Source organism: Eumetopias jubatus, unplaced genomic scaffold, assembly GCF_037043125.1.
Source record: "Eumetopias jubatus isolate StellerSeaLion01/CBP00866 unplaced genomic scaffold, mEumJub1_p1.0 scaffold_12, whole genome shotgun sequence".
NCBI classification, from domain to species: domain Eukaryota; kingdom Metazoa; phylum Chordata; class Mammalia; order Carnivora; family Otariidae; genus Eumetopias; species Eumetopias jubatus.
Genome location: NW_028274818.1, coordinates 70435207 through 70451306, shown reverse-complemented (window position 1 = coordinate 70451306; position 16100 = coordinate 70435207). Strand labels below are relative to the sequence as shown.

At 53.0% G+C, this 16100-nt stretch overlaps 1 protein-coding gene across 2 annotated transcripts in view; it reads right to left on the bottom strand.

The window, feature by feature from the left end:
• CRAMP1 (cramped chromatin regulator 1) overlaps positions 1-16100 on the bottom strand; it is a 57366-nt gene that overhangs the window by 31244 nt on the left and 10022 nt on the right. For both annotated transcript variants that reach the window (XM_088017271.1, XM_088017272.1), the window contains exons 3-5: positions 13236-13429; positions 7239-7392; positions 2229-2312 (exon numbers count right to left, since the gene is read on the bottom strand). In XM_088017271.1, the coding sequence (XP_087873397.1) occupies positions 2229-2312; positions 7239-7392; positions 13236-13429 (432 nt within the window). The remainder of the gene's footprint in view (positions 1-2228; positions 2313-7238; positions 7393-13235; positions 13430-16100) is intronic.

Genomic DNA, 16100 nt, shown 5'->3' with positions numbered 1-16100 from the left:
CCAGAAGGGGAAGCAGCGGGTGCACAGCCTCGCTTGCTGACCTGCCCCAGACACGCACAGGCCACAGCAGCCGCGGCAGATGTTCCTGTGGGGGAGGCAGGGTCTGCGGGACCAAATGCGCCGCCCGGAGGCCAGCCTGTCCTGAGGTCCCTGGGCATGTGAGCAGAGATCAAAGGGGAAGCAGAAAATAATGGGCAAAAGAGAGGGAGGAGCCATCGGTCCTGTGCCTGGCAGGCCGGACAGACCAAAGGCCCGGGGGGTGGAGACACTGCAATTAGAGGGTTTGAGGCATGCGATGGGCACCATCCAAGGAACCAGCCTTCAGAGAAAAACCACCTGAACACACAGGTGAGGACTGGAGACGGCTGCTGTCTCCCCGCACCCCATCCCCACACCAGGTCGCACCACACCGGGCTGCAGTGGCAGGAGGAATAAGCTGTGGGTGTAAGACCCAGTCCTGAGGGCAAACCTGCCACCTAATAGCCAAGGAGCCTTATACGGACACTTGTTTTCATCAAAATGGAGGCTCCTCAGCCCCAGGGACGCCACCCAGCACAGCAGCGGCCCCGATGCTGGACACATGGTGCAAGTGTCCGAGTCTCAGGGACGTCCACTGTTTCAGGACTCACGTGTGTCCAGAGACCTCAGTTAGGAAAGGCAACTTAAATAAAAGCATGCTCTGACCACGATTTCTGTACAGCCCAGAAACGCCTACCCACAAGCAGTCATGAGAGGCCACAGCACCCATGGCACTCTGCTGAAGGCTGCACCTCGAAGCCTGTCCCTTCCCTGCAAAGATTCACAAAACGACAGAGCAGCATTCCAGTGAGTGGATCCATGGGTGGGGGGCAGGCAGGGCTCAGGCAGACAAGCCCCATGGGGGGTGGAAGGCACTAAGAGCTCAGATGGGACCTCAGGGGTGTGTGCACGTGCATGGGCGAGAGAACATGTGACATGTGGCTGGGACAAGAGGGACTGGGGAGATGTCACCAACAGGATGGGGTCAGCTGAGCTGCAGGGCAGCAGGAAGAGGGGCAGAGGTCCAAGTGCAAAGGCCCCTGGGGCCGGGGTCCCAGGGCTGCCCGGGGAGGAAAGGGGGGCAATGGCAAGCCACCAAGGTAAGGGAGCCAGGCCAGCCTCACAAGGACTCAGATGGGCTGGGGGAGCGCGGGCTGAGACCTGGACGTGGCAGGGACGAAGGACGGGTCACCACTGCAGTGGCCGGGAGCAGTCGGTGCCCCGTACGGCACATTCGGGAGCACCCCAGGACAAGCCAGCAGGTGACAAAGAAGTGCTCAGATCATGGGGAGGACAGGGTCAGGGAGCCAGGCCACCTGTCTGGTTTTTAGGCGGGCGTGTACAGCACAGTCCACGAACCACGAACGCCCATCCTCCCTGGCCCTCTGCTGCTTCCACACCCCCGCCCCGCTGCCCCCTGAATGGTGGCGTGCTGGGTGACCAGGGAGGAGATAGTTTCCAACCTTCTCACATGGTCTCACTGGGCCTCTGGAGTGGCCCTCTGGGTGAGCACCCTTCCACTGTGGGAGGGCAGCCAGTGGCTCCTGCAGACACAAGGGTGCCCCTCGACTGGGGCCGCACGAGGAGGCGAGGTAAGCCACTGGACGCTCAGGGCCCCCAGAAGGCCAGAGCATTTCTACATCTAATGAGAATCTGGTTACAAGGAAACAAGCAGAGGGACCTACAGGGAGGGACCCAGACCCTTCTAAGTAACCGATGTCATGCAAGACCAAAGGCGAAGCTGTTCCCATCAACAGCTCCAAGGGGGGCCAAAGGTACAAGCAGGACCACATCCCCAGCCCGCACCCTGGCCAGCGCCCCGACCTGTGTGACTGGACTGGGTGCTGGGTGTTCTGGAAACACAGACAGGAACTCGGTAAGACCGCGGTGCCTGTTTGATAACAGGATTATGGGTGCCTGAGCTCAGGAGACACAGGATGACGGGTCAGGGCCCTGCTAGGATGCCGAGCAGGAGAACGTGCATGCGTGGGGTGGGGGCACTCGAGGTGACCAGTGTCAGCAACACGGAAGCCTAAGTGAAGGTGCAGGTATGTGGAGGCCAGGGTGCTCTTCAACCCACTGGCCCCAAAATGTCTCCAAGATTCCAGTCGGAGGGAAAAGAGCCCTGGCGTCACAGACCGGTGGAGACGGGAGGGCCGGCCCAGCCAGTGGGGGCCACAAGCAGCGCAGGGCCCGCGTCCCGTACTCACAGCCCCCGACCTTCTTCCGTAGCTCGCCGTAGCAGATCAGCCCGTACAGCTCCTGCGACGACTTCTTCAGCCCACGGGAGAACACTGAAAGACGGAGACAGGGCCATGCGTTACGACGGGAACACACCCACGCCAGGGTCGGCCAGCTCACGACACGGGACCAGCGTAGGGGACATTCATGCCGCTCATCTGCAGTTTCGACCACTGCCCCAGGGAAACGAGTGAGGTGCACATGGGAACGAGGGGCTGGTTTTCAAATTTACAAAATAAGGTAAGAAGTCAAAGAGACTGGGGAGGGGCCAGGAAGTGAGCCCTCACAGCGGGGGGAGAGACTGGGATGGCCGCGTGGCCAGCTTCCACGGAGGCGGAGGTGGAGTGGCAGCATCTGTCTCCGCACACACAGACCCACCCGAGCTCTGTGTGAGGCCAGCAGCCCCGGGACCGAGGAAGCTGACCTGTCGGGCCATCTGACCACTGACCAATGGTCCAGGGCTTGGGGCCAGACAGAAGAGGAAATGCAGCCCCCACCATCCCAAGTACCGATACCCACTATCCCCCTGCTCCTCAGCAACAGACCCATTTCATTCAAGAAGCAACGCATCCAGGTCAAACAGCACACGTCCCAGCCTGCCCTGTGGCTAGACGGGGCCACTGGCCTTTGGTGCGAGCAGGAGACTTCCAGAAGCTCCTGACATGACTGAAGACTGACTCAGGATGAATGTGTCCCTCTGGCCCACCCGTCTTCCCTGCAGGGCTGCTGCCTGGAGCCATCCTGGACACAAACATGCAGGGGACGGCAGAGCAGAAACAGGACAGACCTGGTCCCCGATGCCCGCCCTGGACTGCCTCCCTGCGGTCTTGGACATGAGAGAACAAATCCTTCCGTGCTTAAGACCGCACTGCTTTGAGTTCCAGGTTACCTGAAGCCAAACCTGAGTGCGATCTGCCAGCCCGGGCCCAGCACAGCTGGTGCCATCCCCACCATCTCACAGAGCAGTGACCCAGGCAGCCTGTCCCTCCACTGTCCTCACAACGGCTCTCTCTGGCTTCTCCTCAGAGAGCCCTTTTCAAACTCCTAACACTCAGGGCTTGTGATTAAGTCACCAGGAAAGGAAAACAAAAATACATTAGCCAGCGGAAAATTAGATCATTGAACGAATGATCTAAACTGAAGGTTCTGAACCTCACATAGGCTGCCAGGAGCCTGGGACTCCACTAACATCCCACCAACTGCTTCTGAAGGTTCTCCAGAGAAAGACCAAGGCCTCATCGGGACTCTCATGAGGGACCGCTGCTCAGAACACTCTGAGACTGCTAGGCAGTGGATAACAAGCACGGAACACAGAGTGGGATGGTATCAGCCATGCGAGGGAACAGAGTTCTGGCACCTGGCACAAAGTGGATGAACTGAGAAAACACGGTGCTCAGGTAGAGACCACACACTGACACTGTTGCTATGAAATGTCCAGAACAGGCAAACCCTCAGAGACATGAAGTGGATCCGAGCTTGCCAGGGGCTGAGGAGGGGAGGGCGGCTGGGCAGCGCCAAGCCCTGAGGTAACTGCCAGCACACCAAAAAGGGCAGGCGGCCCTCGGGCTTAATGTGGTCACCTGACTGTCACCAACATGGAGATCACCAGGACCAGCTAGAAACCTTGGTGGAGGGGCGCCTGGATGGCTCAGTCGTTAGCGTCTGCCTTCGGCTCAGGTCATGGTCCCAGGGTCCTGGGATCGAGCCCCCCATCGGTCTCCCTGCTCAACAGAGAGCCTGCTTCTCCCTCTCCCACTCCCCCTGCTTGTGTTCCCTCTCTCTCTCTGACAAATAAATAAATAAATAAAACCTGAAAAAAAAAAGTAACTTTGTTGGAACTATCAGCTCAACAGAAAGAAGGCTCTTCTCATGGGGTCACTATTTTTTTTTAAAGATGTTATTTATGTATCGGGTGGAGGAGGGGAATGTAGGGGAAGGGACAGAGGGCGAGAGGGAATCCTCAAGCAGGCTCCCCGCCGAGCAGGATGCCGACATGGAGCTCAATCCCAGGATCCCGGGATCATGACCTGAACCGAAGGCAGACGCTAAACCCAGAGCCACCAAGAAGCGCACAGGTCAGGTGAAGGACAGTGGGGACATGGGCCACTGCGGAAGGCAGGGAAGGGGTTTGTGAAGACCACAGATGTTATTAAGTCTTAGATTCGCCAGGATCTGGACCAGTGTTGATGTTTTCAAATAAACTCGTAATCTGAGAAGCATAGTTAACTAAGGACACGCACAGCCAGCAGGTACACGGATGGCGTGGTGACACGCCGGTAAAGAACAAAATGTGGCTGACTGGCTGCCACACACCCAGGCCTGCAGAGATTCTCCTGTTAATGCTCATATGAACCCCAAAAGCCAATAAACAACAGAGTATCAGCAAAAAATCTCCCAAGTATGACCTAGGGATGGTCCCCAAAGCATGGCAATCAACAGCCCATTTCCACAGGTCTCCAGAAAGAATGGCAATCCACATCAACGGATATGCTGTCCCAAGGTGCCGGACCCACTGTTTTTTCCTGATCTACTTTCCCCATGGAGGCGCCAGGCTGGGCTGGAGGCCCCTGAAGCTGGAGGGACTGGCCTGGGGTGCTGAGCCCTCCCTCCTCCCAGGTGGCTTCGATTATGTGTTGTAAACACTGAGACACGTGTCCCCTGCAAGGACCGGAAGGACACCACTCGAGGTAGCCAGTGGAAGGTGCTCAAGCCGGAAAGGGACCTGGAAAGGACTCGTGGAAACAAGAGCATCATGCTGGCCAGAGAGCAGCTCGGTGGGGCCATAAACTCAGCAGAATGAAGGCACTGCACACGGGGTCCTGCCGTGAAGACAGACTGGCCACAGGTGGGGTGTGCTCGACAGGCCAGCAGGCCTGATGCTCATCCTCAGAGAGGACAATTAGCACTCACGACGAGATGCTCACAACGAGACATAACGAAACTGATCTCAATCCTGTAATTTACTTGAAGAAAGTGCTTCTGAAGGAAAGTGCTCTGTGAACAGGGATGTCCACAAGCGCATTATTTAAAACCACCAGAAGTGACCTGCCAGTCCAAAAAGAAAAGTAAAAACTTATTCACCTGTAGTGACATCACTCAACAAAAGGACACTCAACAGGAAGCAGAGAGAAACCCCACAGGGGCGTGAAAAGTGGCCTGCAAGCTGGCGATCGCGGGAGGGGTGAGGACCTGCGCTGAGCACATGGCGGAGGGCGTCTGGGAAGAAGGGGGATCTCGGCTCCCCCACTGACCATCTCGGTGAGCTCCGGTGAGGGCCTGCACAGCTGCGCCTGGGTTTTCTCGTCTGCCCTGCGGGGGATGTGCTCAGCCACAGGCACAGAGGCAGCCCACACTCAGAGAGCAGGAGGGGCAGGGAAGGATTCAGGCAGGAATTTCCAGGAGAACAGCACAGGCACTCGGTCTAGGAAGGTGAGCAGGAGTGCAGGTACCAGGATGGTGGAGACCCCACTGCCGCCGGCCTGCAGGTCAGCATGAGAGTACCTGGCGGGGCTGCGGGAGGGGCTGAGGCAGGGGGCAGCCCGGCAGAGGCACACCTGGTGGGGATCTCGTGATGTGAGGGGCAGGTTCGAACGGTGGGACTGGGCCATGGGAGAACAGCAATGATCTGGAACAGGACCAACAGGGACCAGGCAGTGAGGACAGACCCGAAAAGCTCTGAGGTACAACCAACTAGACTGGTGACAGATGTCCACAGAGATTTGGAGGTAAGTACATTCAGGTGACAGGGTCATGTAACAACTGTGACTGTCTGGAGCTCGGGAGCTCTGTCCCCAAGGGCTCCCACACTGGCCAGTGGCAGCAAGGAAGGATTTCTGTAGGGCAGGGGTTAGCAAACTATAGCTCACAGGCCAAACACAGCCCATAGCCTCTTTTTGTGAAGGAACTGTTTCTGGAACACAGCAACATTCATCTGCTTTTGTCTACAAACATCTTTAATAGACTGCAAACCCCAAAGCCCAAAATATTTACCATCTGACCCTTTACAGAAGGAGACTGCTTGAATCGTGCTCTCTGGGCCTTTCTCAGGCCAAAGGAAGAACTCCATGTCCCGGAATGCTGACCCGTGGGAGAGCCAGGGAGGAGAGCTGGATGGGTCAGCCTGGAGGGGTCGCTGGCACACACATGGCCGGGACTCCCCAAATGGGCCAAGTATGCCCACAGGAAATACGGGCGGTCATCCATCAGGGCTGACACCGAGGGCTCATGGCGGCAAAGATTCAAAGCGCGAGCGACAGACCATAGCCACCACAACTGTTCTACATCAGAACTTAGACTATTTTAACAGGAGAGTCAGAAATGAGTGAAGCTGGTAGAAGCAAATGTCCAGAATGACCGAGCTACGAGTGAAACTATAGAAACGAAGAGCGACATCAAGAAAGGTGAAGTGATGACAGAGAGGCAGGTGTGACACGTGGAGCCTCCCCTAGGAACAAAGAGGCTGGTCGGAAACGCTGCTCTGAGCGCTGACCCAGACATGTGAACCGAACACGGGACTACTTGAGCCTGGCTTCAAACGCAGACAAGAGCCCTGAGAAAGCTAGCCCTCCCGCTGGCCCTCCCCCTGGCCCACCACACACCGGCCCTACCCCACCCTCACCCCAAGGAGCCCCCACTTGGGAAAGAAGGGTGGGCACCGAGGGGGTCCTATTCTGGCCGGCCCGCACCCGTGGCCCGCCCTCTCCTGGTCAACCGGGGGGCCCTACCCTCCCAGCACGGGACATGGGCCCAGAGCGAGCCAGGGACCAAGATGCCCAGGCACCCAGGGACCTTAAAAATACACGCAGCTTCCTCACCATTCAGCTTAACCAACGATGCCTGGGCATACCACCAGCCAAAGCGCCACGAGGCACGGTATCCCTGGCCATGTGGCCGGGTGAGAACAATGCCAGAGGGTGTGTCTTATGGGTTTGTGGGAACCAGCTCCTGACCAGCAGCCAACTGTGCCCAAGCACACTCACCGTTATCAAAGTCAATGTACTTGGTGATCTTGTGCCACGTGCGGTAGTAGAAATGCCGGACCTGCTCTTTGTTCTTCACCATGCTTGCTGGTTTGCCTTTCTTCTTGTACTTGAGGGCAATGTTGTTCTGAATGGCTTCAAAGTCTTTCCCATGCTGGAAAATGAAGTCCACATTAAAAGCACAGAGGTTACAACAAGGCAGTCTTCTGTACAACACAGACACTTCCCGAGAAAAGAGAAAGGGAAAAGGAGACCACTGTGGTCAAGCAAACGTCCTTCACGGCTATTCTTTGTACATGAAATTCAACCTCACCTCCCTAGAACCTCAGGTTTTAACTCAAATAACGGACAAAGCAGCAGTGGAAACTCAGGGATAGGAGACCAAAGAGGCAAGAGCCCTGGAGTAGGAGAACACAACGCTCATCCCTCAGACGGAAGGGCCGAGAGACCAGGAAAGACGACCGCTCGGTGAAGACAATCATGGGGATACACAACACACACTACAAGGACGGAGGAGCTGAGGGTGCTCTATACCTGGACTTAAAACAATACGTCAACTATTCAGAAACATCCTCACTGCTTCGATCAAACGAAACCTATCCTATATTCACAGGGACAGCAAATATGAACACTTAGTAAGAGAACGACACATCTATGGGCTGTCCCTTCCTTCAACATCTCCTCGTAGGAGCTGAGATTTTCTGGCATTTTCAGAATGAAAGTGGTGTTCCAGAGAACAGTCACCACCAGCGCTGTGTGGGAGCTGCTGATACTTCATTGAAGCCAAGACAGGAGTCCTGGGGAGGACCCAGAGATGACAGCAGCCCAGCAGCGCAAGCACCCCCAGTACCCCTTTCTTGGCTTCTAAATCCCACTTCGCAGAAGGAACCAGGGTGCCTTGAAGAGATGGGAGCAGGAAAAGTACCAGTGAGTCTGGAGTATCTTGCTGTGCTGGAAAGTATGCAAGTGCTCGAACATGACAGGAGCCAACCTGAAGAGGCTCCCAAACCTGCAACAATTTGGGCAACAAAACCAACAGGGATAGGAACAGATTGTGACATAGAATAGGCTACATGTCCTTGAGTCCACACAGATAAAAATAAATCATTACATTCGTACCTAAATGAGGGAGAAGGGAGAGCTTTTTCTTGCAGGAGATCTCTAATAAGTGTAGAAAGAAGGACGGTCAAAAAATCACCATTAGGCAAACAGTGTAATCATAGTTATTTCAAGTAAAAAGTGGCATGGTTGCTAAAGTTAGTGGAGAAAGGAATGAAAAAAAGGGCATTTACATAGTCTCAAAGTAAAAAGAAAAAAAAAAAAAGACTAGTCAGTACAGGACCCAGCAGGTGCCACCTGAACGCAATAATCAAGGTTCACACCACCAAACAGGATGGAGCACATCATGCGCTCTGGACAGATGCGCCCAGGACCAGCCTGGCACTCCTGTGGGATTCTTGACAAAAATGCAAAATGTACATTTAATTATGAGGTAACCTCAGAGATGCCCAAACTGAGAGCATTCCACAACCTAACAGACCAGGAGTCTTCAAAAATGTCAAGGTCTTACATGAAAAAATGCTCAAAATCACTCGGCATCAGGGAAATACAAATCAAAACCACAATGAGATACCACCTCACACCTGTCAGAATGGTTAAAATTAACAACTTAGAAAACAACAATTGTTGTCGAGGATGCGGACAAAGGGGAACCCTGTTACGCTGTTGGTGGGAACGCAAGCTGGTGCAGCCACTCTGGAAAACAGTATTAAAAATAGAGCTACCCGGGTGCCTGGGTGGCTCAGTCGTTAAGCGTCTGCCTTAAGCTTGGGTCATGGTCCCGGGGTCCTGGGATCAAGTCCCAGATCGGGCTCCCTGCTTGGCGGGAAGCCTCTCCCCCTGCTTGTGTTCCCTCTCTCACTGTCTCTCTGTGTCAAATAAATACATGAAATCTTTAAAAAAAAACACAAAAAAACAGAGCTACCCTATGACCCAGCAATTGCACTACTGGGTATTTACCCCAAAGATACAAATGTAGTGATCCAAAGGGGCACATGCACCCCAATGTTCATAGCAGCAATGTCCACAACAGCCACACTAAGAGCCCAGACGTCCATCAACAAATGAATGGATAAAGAAGATGTGATCTATATATACAATGGGATATTATGCAGCCATCAAAAAGAACAAAATCTTGCCACATGCAATGCCGTGGATAGAACTAGAGAGTATTATGCTAAGCGAAATAAGTCAGTCAGAAAAAGACAATTATCATATTGTCCCATATTGTCCCAAAATTCCACTCACATGTGGAATTTAAGAAAACAGATGAATGTAGGGGGAGGAAAGGAAAAATAAGATGAAATCAGAGACGGAGATAAAGTGTAAGAGACTCTTAACTCTAGGAAACGGGGTTGCTGGAAGGGAGGTGGGGGGGATGGGGTAACTGGGTGATGGGCACTAAGGAGGGTACACGATGGAATGAGCACTGGGTGTCCTATGCAAATGACACATCACTAACTTCTATTCCTGAAACTAGTAATACAGTATAGGTTAACTAAACTGAATTTAAATTAAAAAAAAAAAGGTGTTAAGGTCTTAAGAGACGGAAGAAAGGAGGCAGACTGAGGGCCTGTATGCGTGTGGAGGGCTCAGGAGTCAGGACCACCGAATGCAATGTGGGACCCTGATCTAGAAAGGACATCAGTGGGAACACCAGCTAAACCTGAGTAAGGCCCACAGGTCAGTAAATGCTACAGTATCCACGTCAAATCTCCTCACTGTGCTGGTAACACTGAGGTTATGTGAACATGGAATTCTTTGTACTTTTTCTGCAACTTTTTCCAAGTCTGAAATGGTTTTAAAGTGAAAAGTTAAAGTATAAGAAATCTAAGAATTAAAGCTTCACTGTTATAAAAATAAAGAACATAAAAAGGTGTTTTGAATGCCCTCCTCTGGGTGCGCCCTCCCCCACAGGTCCCCCCTCAGCCCCTGATCAGAACCATGACGGAGCAGACGGCCTCTCCGTCCCTCAGCTCCCCTGCACAGCAGGGCAGCAAACCCAGACAGGTGTGCGCTCGCCAGCCTGGGACCAGACTCTGGGTCTGGTGATTCTCAGACTATGCTGCCTTCTGAATTCTTGTGGCATTTGTTAGCACAGGCTTCCTGACAGCACCACCTTTTATGTTCCTGCTGCATTTCTCTAATCAGACTGTCAACCCTTAAGGGGGACTTCTTTGCATCCTAGCACTCCTGTGGTGCTCTGGATGCAGATGAACCTTTAGCAATTATCTACGTGGTGAGAAGTAAGCACAGGATGCTGGCCAGGCGGCTGTAGGGCAGGAACCACAGACAGAAGAAGTAAAACGAAACGTCGGTGACCGGCTTACTCAAAACAGAGTAAGAGGATGTCAAGGATGACATCACTACAGGCATTCGCCCTGTCGTGGGGGCCACGACCCACACCGCCGGCCACAGGAAGGGTCTGGGATAGGCCTGGCCCATCTGAGTCTTTCCAGACCTGTCCCAGCTGGAGTGGGTGGTGGGGGTGGCACTCTCGTCTCTGAGAGCTGTCTGAAGCAGGAGGCAGTAAGCACAGCATGTCACCAACCCGCACACGGGATGACAAAGCCTCCATGACATCGTTGGAGTTCCTGCATCCCCAGTGGGGCTTCAGCCAGTCCCCCGCCCCATCCCTCTAGGTCATGACAGCCTCTCTGTGCTGAGCTGGGTCATCAGACATGTGCAGCGGAAGGCAGGGAAGACGGCAGATACACTGCAGAGCAGAGACCCGTGCTGGGCTCCCACACCCCCCCCCACATACACTGTTCAATCACAGCCCCCCAGCTCATCAGCCCTCCATCAAGACCTGCCAGGGTCCCGCTGCGCCTCAGGTAAACACACCAAGTGTCAGCTGTAAAGCATGCGCTCGTGCCCCTGCCCCAACGTGCGCACACACGCACACAGTGCACACACAGCACATGTGGGCTACACAGCACCAACTGTGGAAAGCAGGAAGTGACCACAACAGTCAGAGATTGTTCATCAAGGATTTCAGGAGACCTCCAACACCTCCAACACCAAGACCTCCAATGTAGAACAAGAAGGTTGGCCTAGCGAGAAGGGAATGAACTAATTTACCTGAAGAAAGGCAGGGTGGGTCACTGACGGGGTATCCTTCCCTCACTTTTAATCGAGAAGCACAGCTCCGGCCTGCATTCTGCACCCGGGTGGCCAGACCCCCGCAGAGCCGCGATCTCCCCAGGAAGGACCACAGCAAAGCTTGAAGGGGAGCATCAATCAGTGGCACAATGTGACAACGGTCCTGGGGCCTCCAGTCTTCTCTAACCAGCAACTTCAAAGAGGCACAGTCTGGGGATGTAACTATACAAAATCAGCCCCTAGGCTATCCTCTCAAACTGTCACAGGGAAGAAAGAGAACACATCTGAACTCACTTAAAGGACTCCGCACCTACAGGAACAAACCTCAAATATACACCTCATGGTCTCCCTGGACGACGGAGTCCATTGGCACGGACAGACGGGCCTCCTCCAACTGGGATGGCAGAACCGAAGCGGTGGCCCCCTGAAGTGAGAAGGGTAGCCACAGGACTATTCTGACACCAGCATTGAGTTCTAGCTCCTCACCCTTTCTAATCTCTCATGGACACTTCAGAGCATCAATTCCAAAGCCCCTTTGTGCTATGAGCCCTGTTTGCCAAGCTTGGCAAGACTTTTCCATCACTGCTATCACTGTGCTATTAAAGGAATATGCTCGCTGACTGAGTAACCTACTCCTGACACTACAGCCCAATGAGGCAGTCTAAAATATGAAATAGGCACAAAGATGTTCAGTGTACCATCGCTTACAACAGAACCTGGAAGGAACCACAACAACCAAGGATACAAGGATGGTGAAAGAGAGTGAGGACTGGCTAGAGGGCAAACATTCAGATGTCTTGGGCCATTCAGTATTTGCTGGAGCTGCTACTGTCCTCAAAAGTGGCCAGAAACCATATACAAGTGAATGGGCATGGCTGCGTCCAAAAAAGCTTTATTTATAAATATGGGCAGCAAGCATGCAAGCCACAGGTTGTTCTAACCTGAAGTAGAATATTTATAGGCACGAAAAAAAAAATACTGAGCATAAGAACTGTAACCTACCATGAAAGTGCATTTGACGTTAACAAAAGGAATATGTTCTCCATAGTTACAAACACATGAAAACGCAAACCGGGGAAGTGAAAATAGCTGGTAGGGAGCACAGGTGCTTCTTTGGGCAGTGGGATCCGGGAGAAGCTTCTCTCTACTTTTAGGACTTTTGACTCTGTCCCAGGTCCACTGTGACATCTCTTGGGGTTAAGCTGCCGGCTCTGACTGATGTGGCAAGTGTCCCCTTGTCCCTCCCCATCAGGGGCCACTCCTCCGAGGAGCCCTCTCAACTGCAAGGGGAAGGCCCAGAGACAGGCTCCACCCTTCAGGGCGCCTACAGGGCTCAATCGGTTAAGTGTCCAACCCATGGTCTCAGCCCAGGTCATGATCTCAGGGTCATGAGATGAGTCCCACGTGGGGCTCTGCGCTCAGCAACGAGTCTGCTTAAGATTCTCTCTGCCTCTCTCTGCCCCTCCCCCTGCTCTCACTTGCGCGGATGCTCTCTCAAAAATAAATAAAATCTTAAAAAAAGAATGTATCTGAGACAACGGGTAGACTCTTGGAGTGGAAAGAAATGAATCAAACAAGGACATCTCCTAACAGCCACTTCACTAGCATCAGCTTTTAAAAGTCACAATGAGGGGATAAAGGGCCAAGGTCAGAGGGCGAGTCCGGGGCCTTGGGGACCCACACCTGCTGCCCACAAGGGGCTCCCCACTGAACAGCTGACCTAGTAGATCTCGCAGCCACGTGGTCAGCACTGGCAGAGGCCAATAGAAACAGAAACACGGACAAGGTGGAAAGAGACTGGGACTTTCGGCCGCCTGTCCTGGCCCCAGAGCTCACCTCATAGAGCCCCTCGAAGAAAGTGTTCTTATCCTCTGTGCTCCACGACTCCCACTGCCGCCGGGCCTTCTTGCCTTCTTCCTTCTCACCGCTGGAAGACCCCAAGTTCCGGGAAGAGGAGCGAGAGCCCCCCGCAGGTGCAGCAGGAACAGCCCCAGACCCATTTCCGGACGACGATCCGCCACCGTCAGCTCCTTGGAGAGAAAGAACCATATGGTGACCTGTTCCAGAAGGCAGCAGAGCTCAGGAAGGCCCCAATGCACACGCGTCCACTGGGTGGCGCCACCGTGGGACAGCACCTGGGACCAGCCACGGCCCGCTAGCGCTATTAGGCAATGACCTCATCCCGACCTGACCTCATGACTCTTTCCAACCTTTTTACAGGGAGAAAAAGAAGAAAGAGCTCTCTGCAGACCCACTGAAGGAGCATGACCACCACGTCCCCACCAGAGGCTGACAGCCCTTTGCCCCCATGTCCTGAAAACCCACATCATATATCAAAGTGTCTTTCTCCAATGTGTTTGGGGTGAAATAATTGTCTTTTCAAATCAACAAACTGAAATTCAAACTCAAAAACACATCTGAGTCTCAATGCCTTCTCTTACATATAACCAATACTTCAAAATACGAATCATTTGATGCCCTTAAAAGAAATCTTTAAAAGGTCTTGGAACTCCTTTTTCTTGATCAATTTCCACCAACAAAATCTAATGACAACCTCACAGCTGCTCTAAAAATATCAGTTCCTAATCTCACAACGAGCCCTTGGAGGCCATGCTGAGGGGAGAGCAGGATGGACTGTGTGGGGCCACCATACACTGACAGCTCCATGCTCCTGGGAGAACAGAGGCAAAGTCACAGATAAAAACCTTTTGGGACCCAATCTTCCCACCCATCTGGTCCCTTCCTCAGAGTGCAGGGAAGGCCCTGCAATGACTGGAATTCCATCCTATGGAACTTCAGGACCATCCATGGTGGTCCAGATGGTGAGCAATCATCAAACTTGGAACAGTTTGGGAGGAGGGGCAGGATGGTAAAAATAAGATCATAAAATTAATGTTTTGAAAAGCAAAAATGAGGGCACCTGGGTGGCTAGGTCGGTTGAGCGTCTGCCTTCGGCTTAGGTCATGATCCCAGGGTCCTGGAATCGAGTCCTGCATCGGGCTCCCTGCTCAGCAGGAAGCCTGCTTCTCCCTCTCCCTCTGCCCCTCCCCCCCTGCTTGTGCGTGCTCTCTCTCTCAGATAAATAAAATCTTTAATAAAAAAAAAAACCAAAGTGAAACAAATGCAAATTATCTTTAAAATGCTTTCCTAGTGAGATAATCATGAGCTTTTCGAGGGAGGTCCTCTTCCTGGGCAATCAGGGGCCTCCCTACGTGGCTACACTTCCCTCATCCCCTTGACAGGGGTCTGCCTCCAGAGCAGGGACGAAAGACAGGGATTTCAGAGAAAATCAGAGGAAGTGAAACATTTTAAGTCCACTAATCCATATACGCTTGCAGAGACCATCCCTAGAAAAACACAAGCCATGGGGCAGGGATGGCCCGAGGGACGGGGAGGCATGGTCACCATGCTCTGACACATGTGTTGGACTTCCCCCAGAGCGTGCCACGGAGCTGTGTTAGATCAGTCAGCTATCGGAGAGCAGAATGTGTGGTCACACATACAGAAAAATCATGCTGCTACATAAAATGAGAGATATTCTCTCGTGTGTAAAAGTGCACCAATTTGGTGACTTCAGAAGGCAACGTGACTGGGTCCCCAAAATCCTTGTTTATCACCACTGCACTGCCCAATTCAGCTGCCGCCACCCAAGGCATAAATGTTGATGAATTAAAATTCAATAAAACAAAAAACCCAGTTCCTCGTTCACACCAGCCACATTTCTAGTGGCCAATGCCCACGTGTGGCTCGTGGCTCCCGTGCTGGTGAGCACAGAGTATTTCTACCATCGCAGAAAGTACCAGCGCTCTGTCCGAGAGCTTGACAATCACGGTCCGATGTGCCCCGTTAGAGTAAGACACTGTCTGGCTCCGGGTGTCAGAGCCCCACCAGCCCTTACTCCAGCTGCTCCTTCCCCGGCCCGCGGGCACAAGAGTCGCCCTCCAGGTGGCAAGCCGCTGCCCGGTGGGCTAAGGGTGTACTCAATACACATCTGACTGGGTCCATTCCTCACCAAACCAAACCAAACCCAAGACATGACCTAATTAGTGAACCCAGCACTTCCCGAGATGTCTTCAACAGGTGGTGACTTTCAAGCACATTTGCAGGGATGACCGGCTTCAGGCCATTTCCCATCACCTCACAGACGCTTCTGCTTCAAACCCAAGGCCAGGTCACGGCAGCCATTCAGGACATGGCTCTTATGCACAGGAAGTGCCTGCTGATTTGGAGCCTATAACCTCTCGGGTGGAGTTATCTGAGGAAGGGTTGCCGTCCACCTCTGCGACACCCACAACAGAGCATGTCAGGGTCATTTTCAACGTCTGATGAAACCTTCAGTAACTCTCTTTTTTCTAAAACAACAGCAACTTGCTAACTAGCCTGACAATCACAGCTCAGGTTTACCTCTCTGCCAGCCCACAGTGGTATCAGACCTACTTGAAAGGAAGAGACGTATGTTTCTGAGAAGTCTATAATGCAGATGTCTGGCTAGCTCTTGTGAGATTTCACTGGATCACAGCACCAGCGAGACCCAGGACAAAGAGAATGAACAGCGAAGGAAAACACAATGGAAGCATTTCTGAGCTGGAAGGATCCTCAGAGATAACAGGATAAAGAAAACATATGAAAGGTCAAAACGCTCAAAAGCGAAAACCAATCACCCCAAGTAACCATTTCTAACGTTTGGTGACCATCATTCTA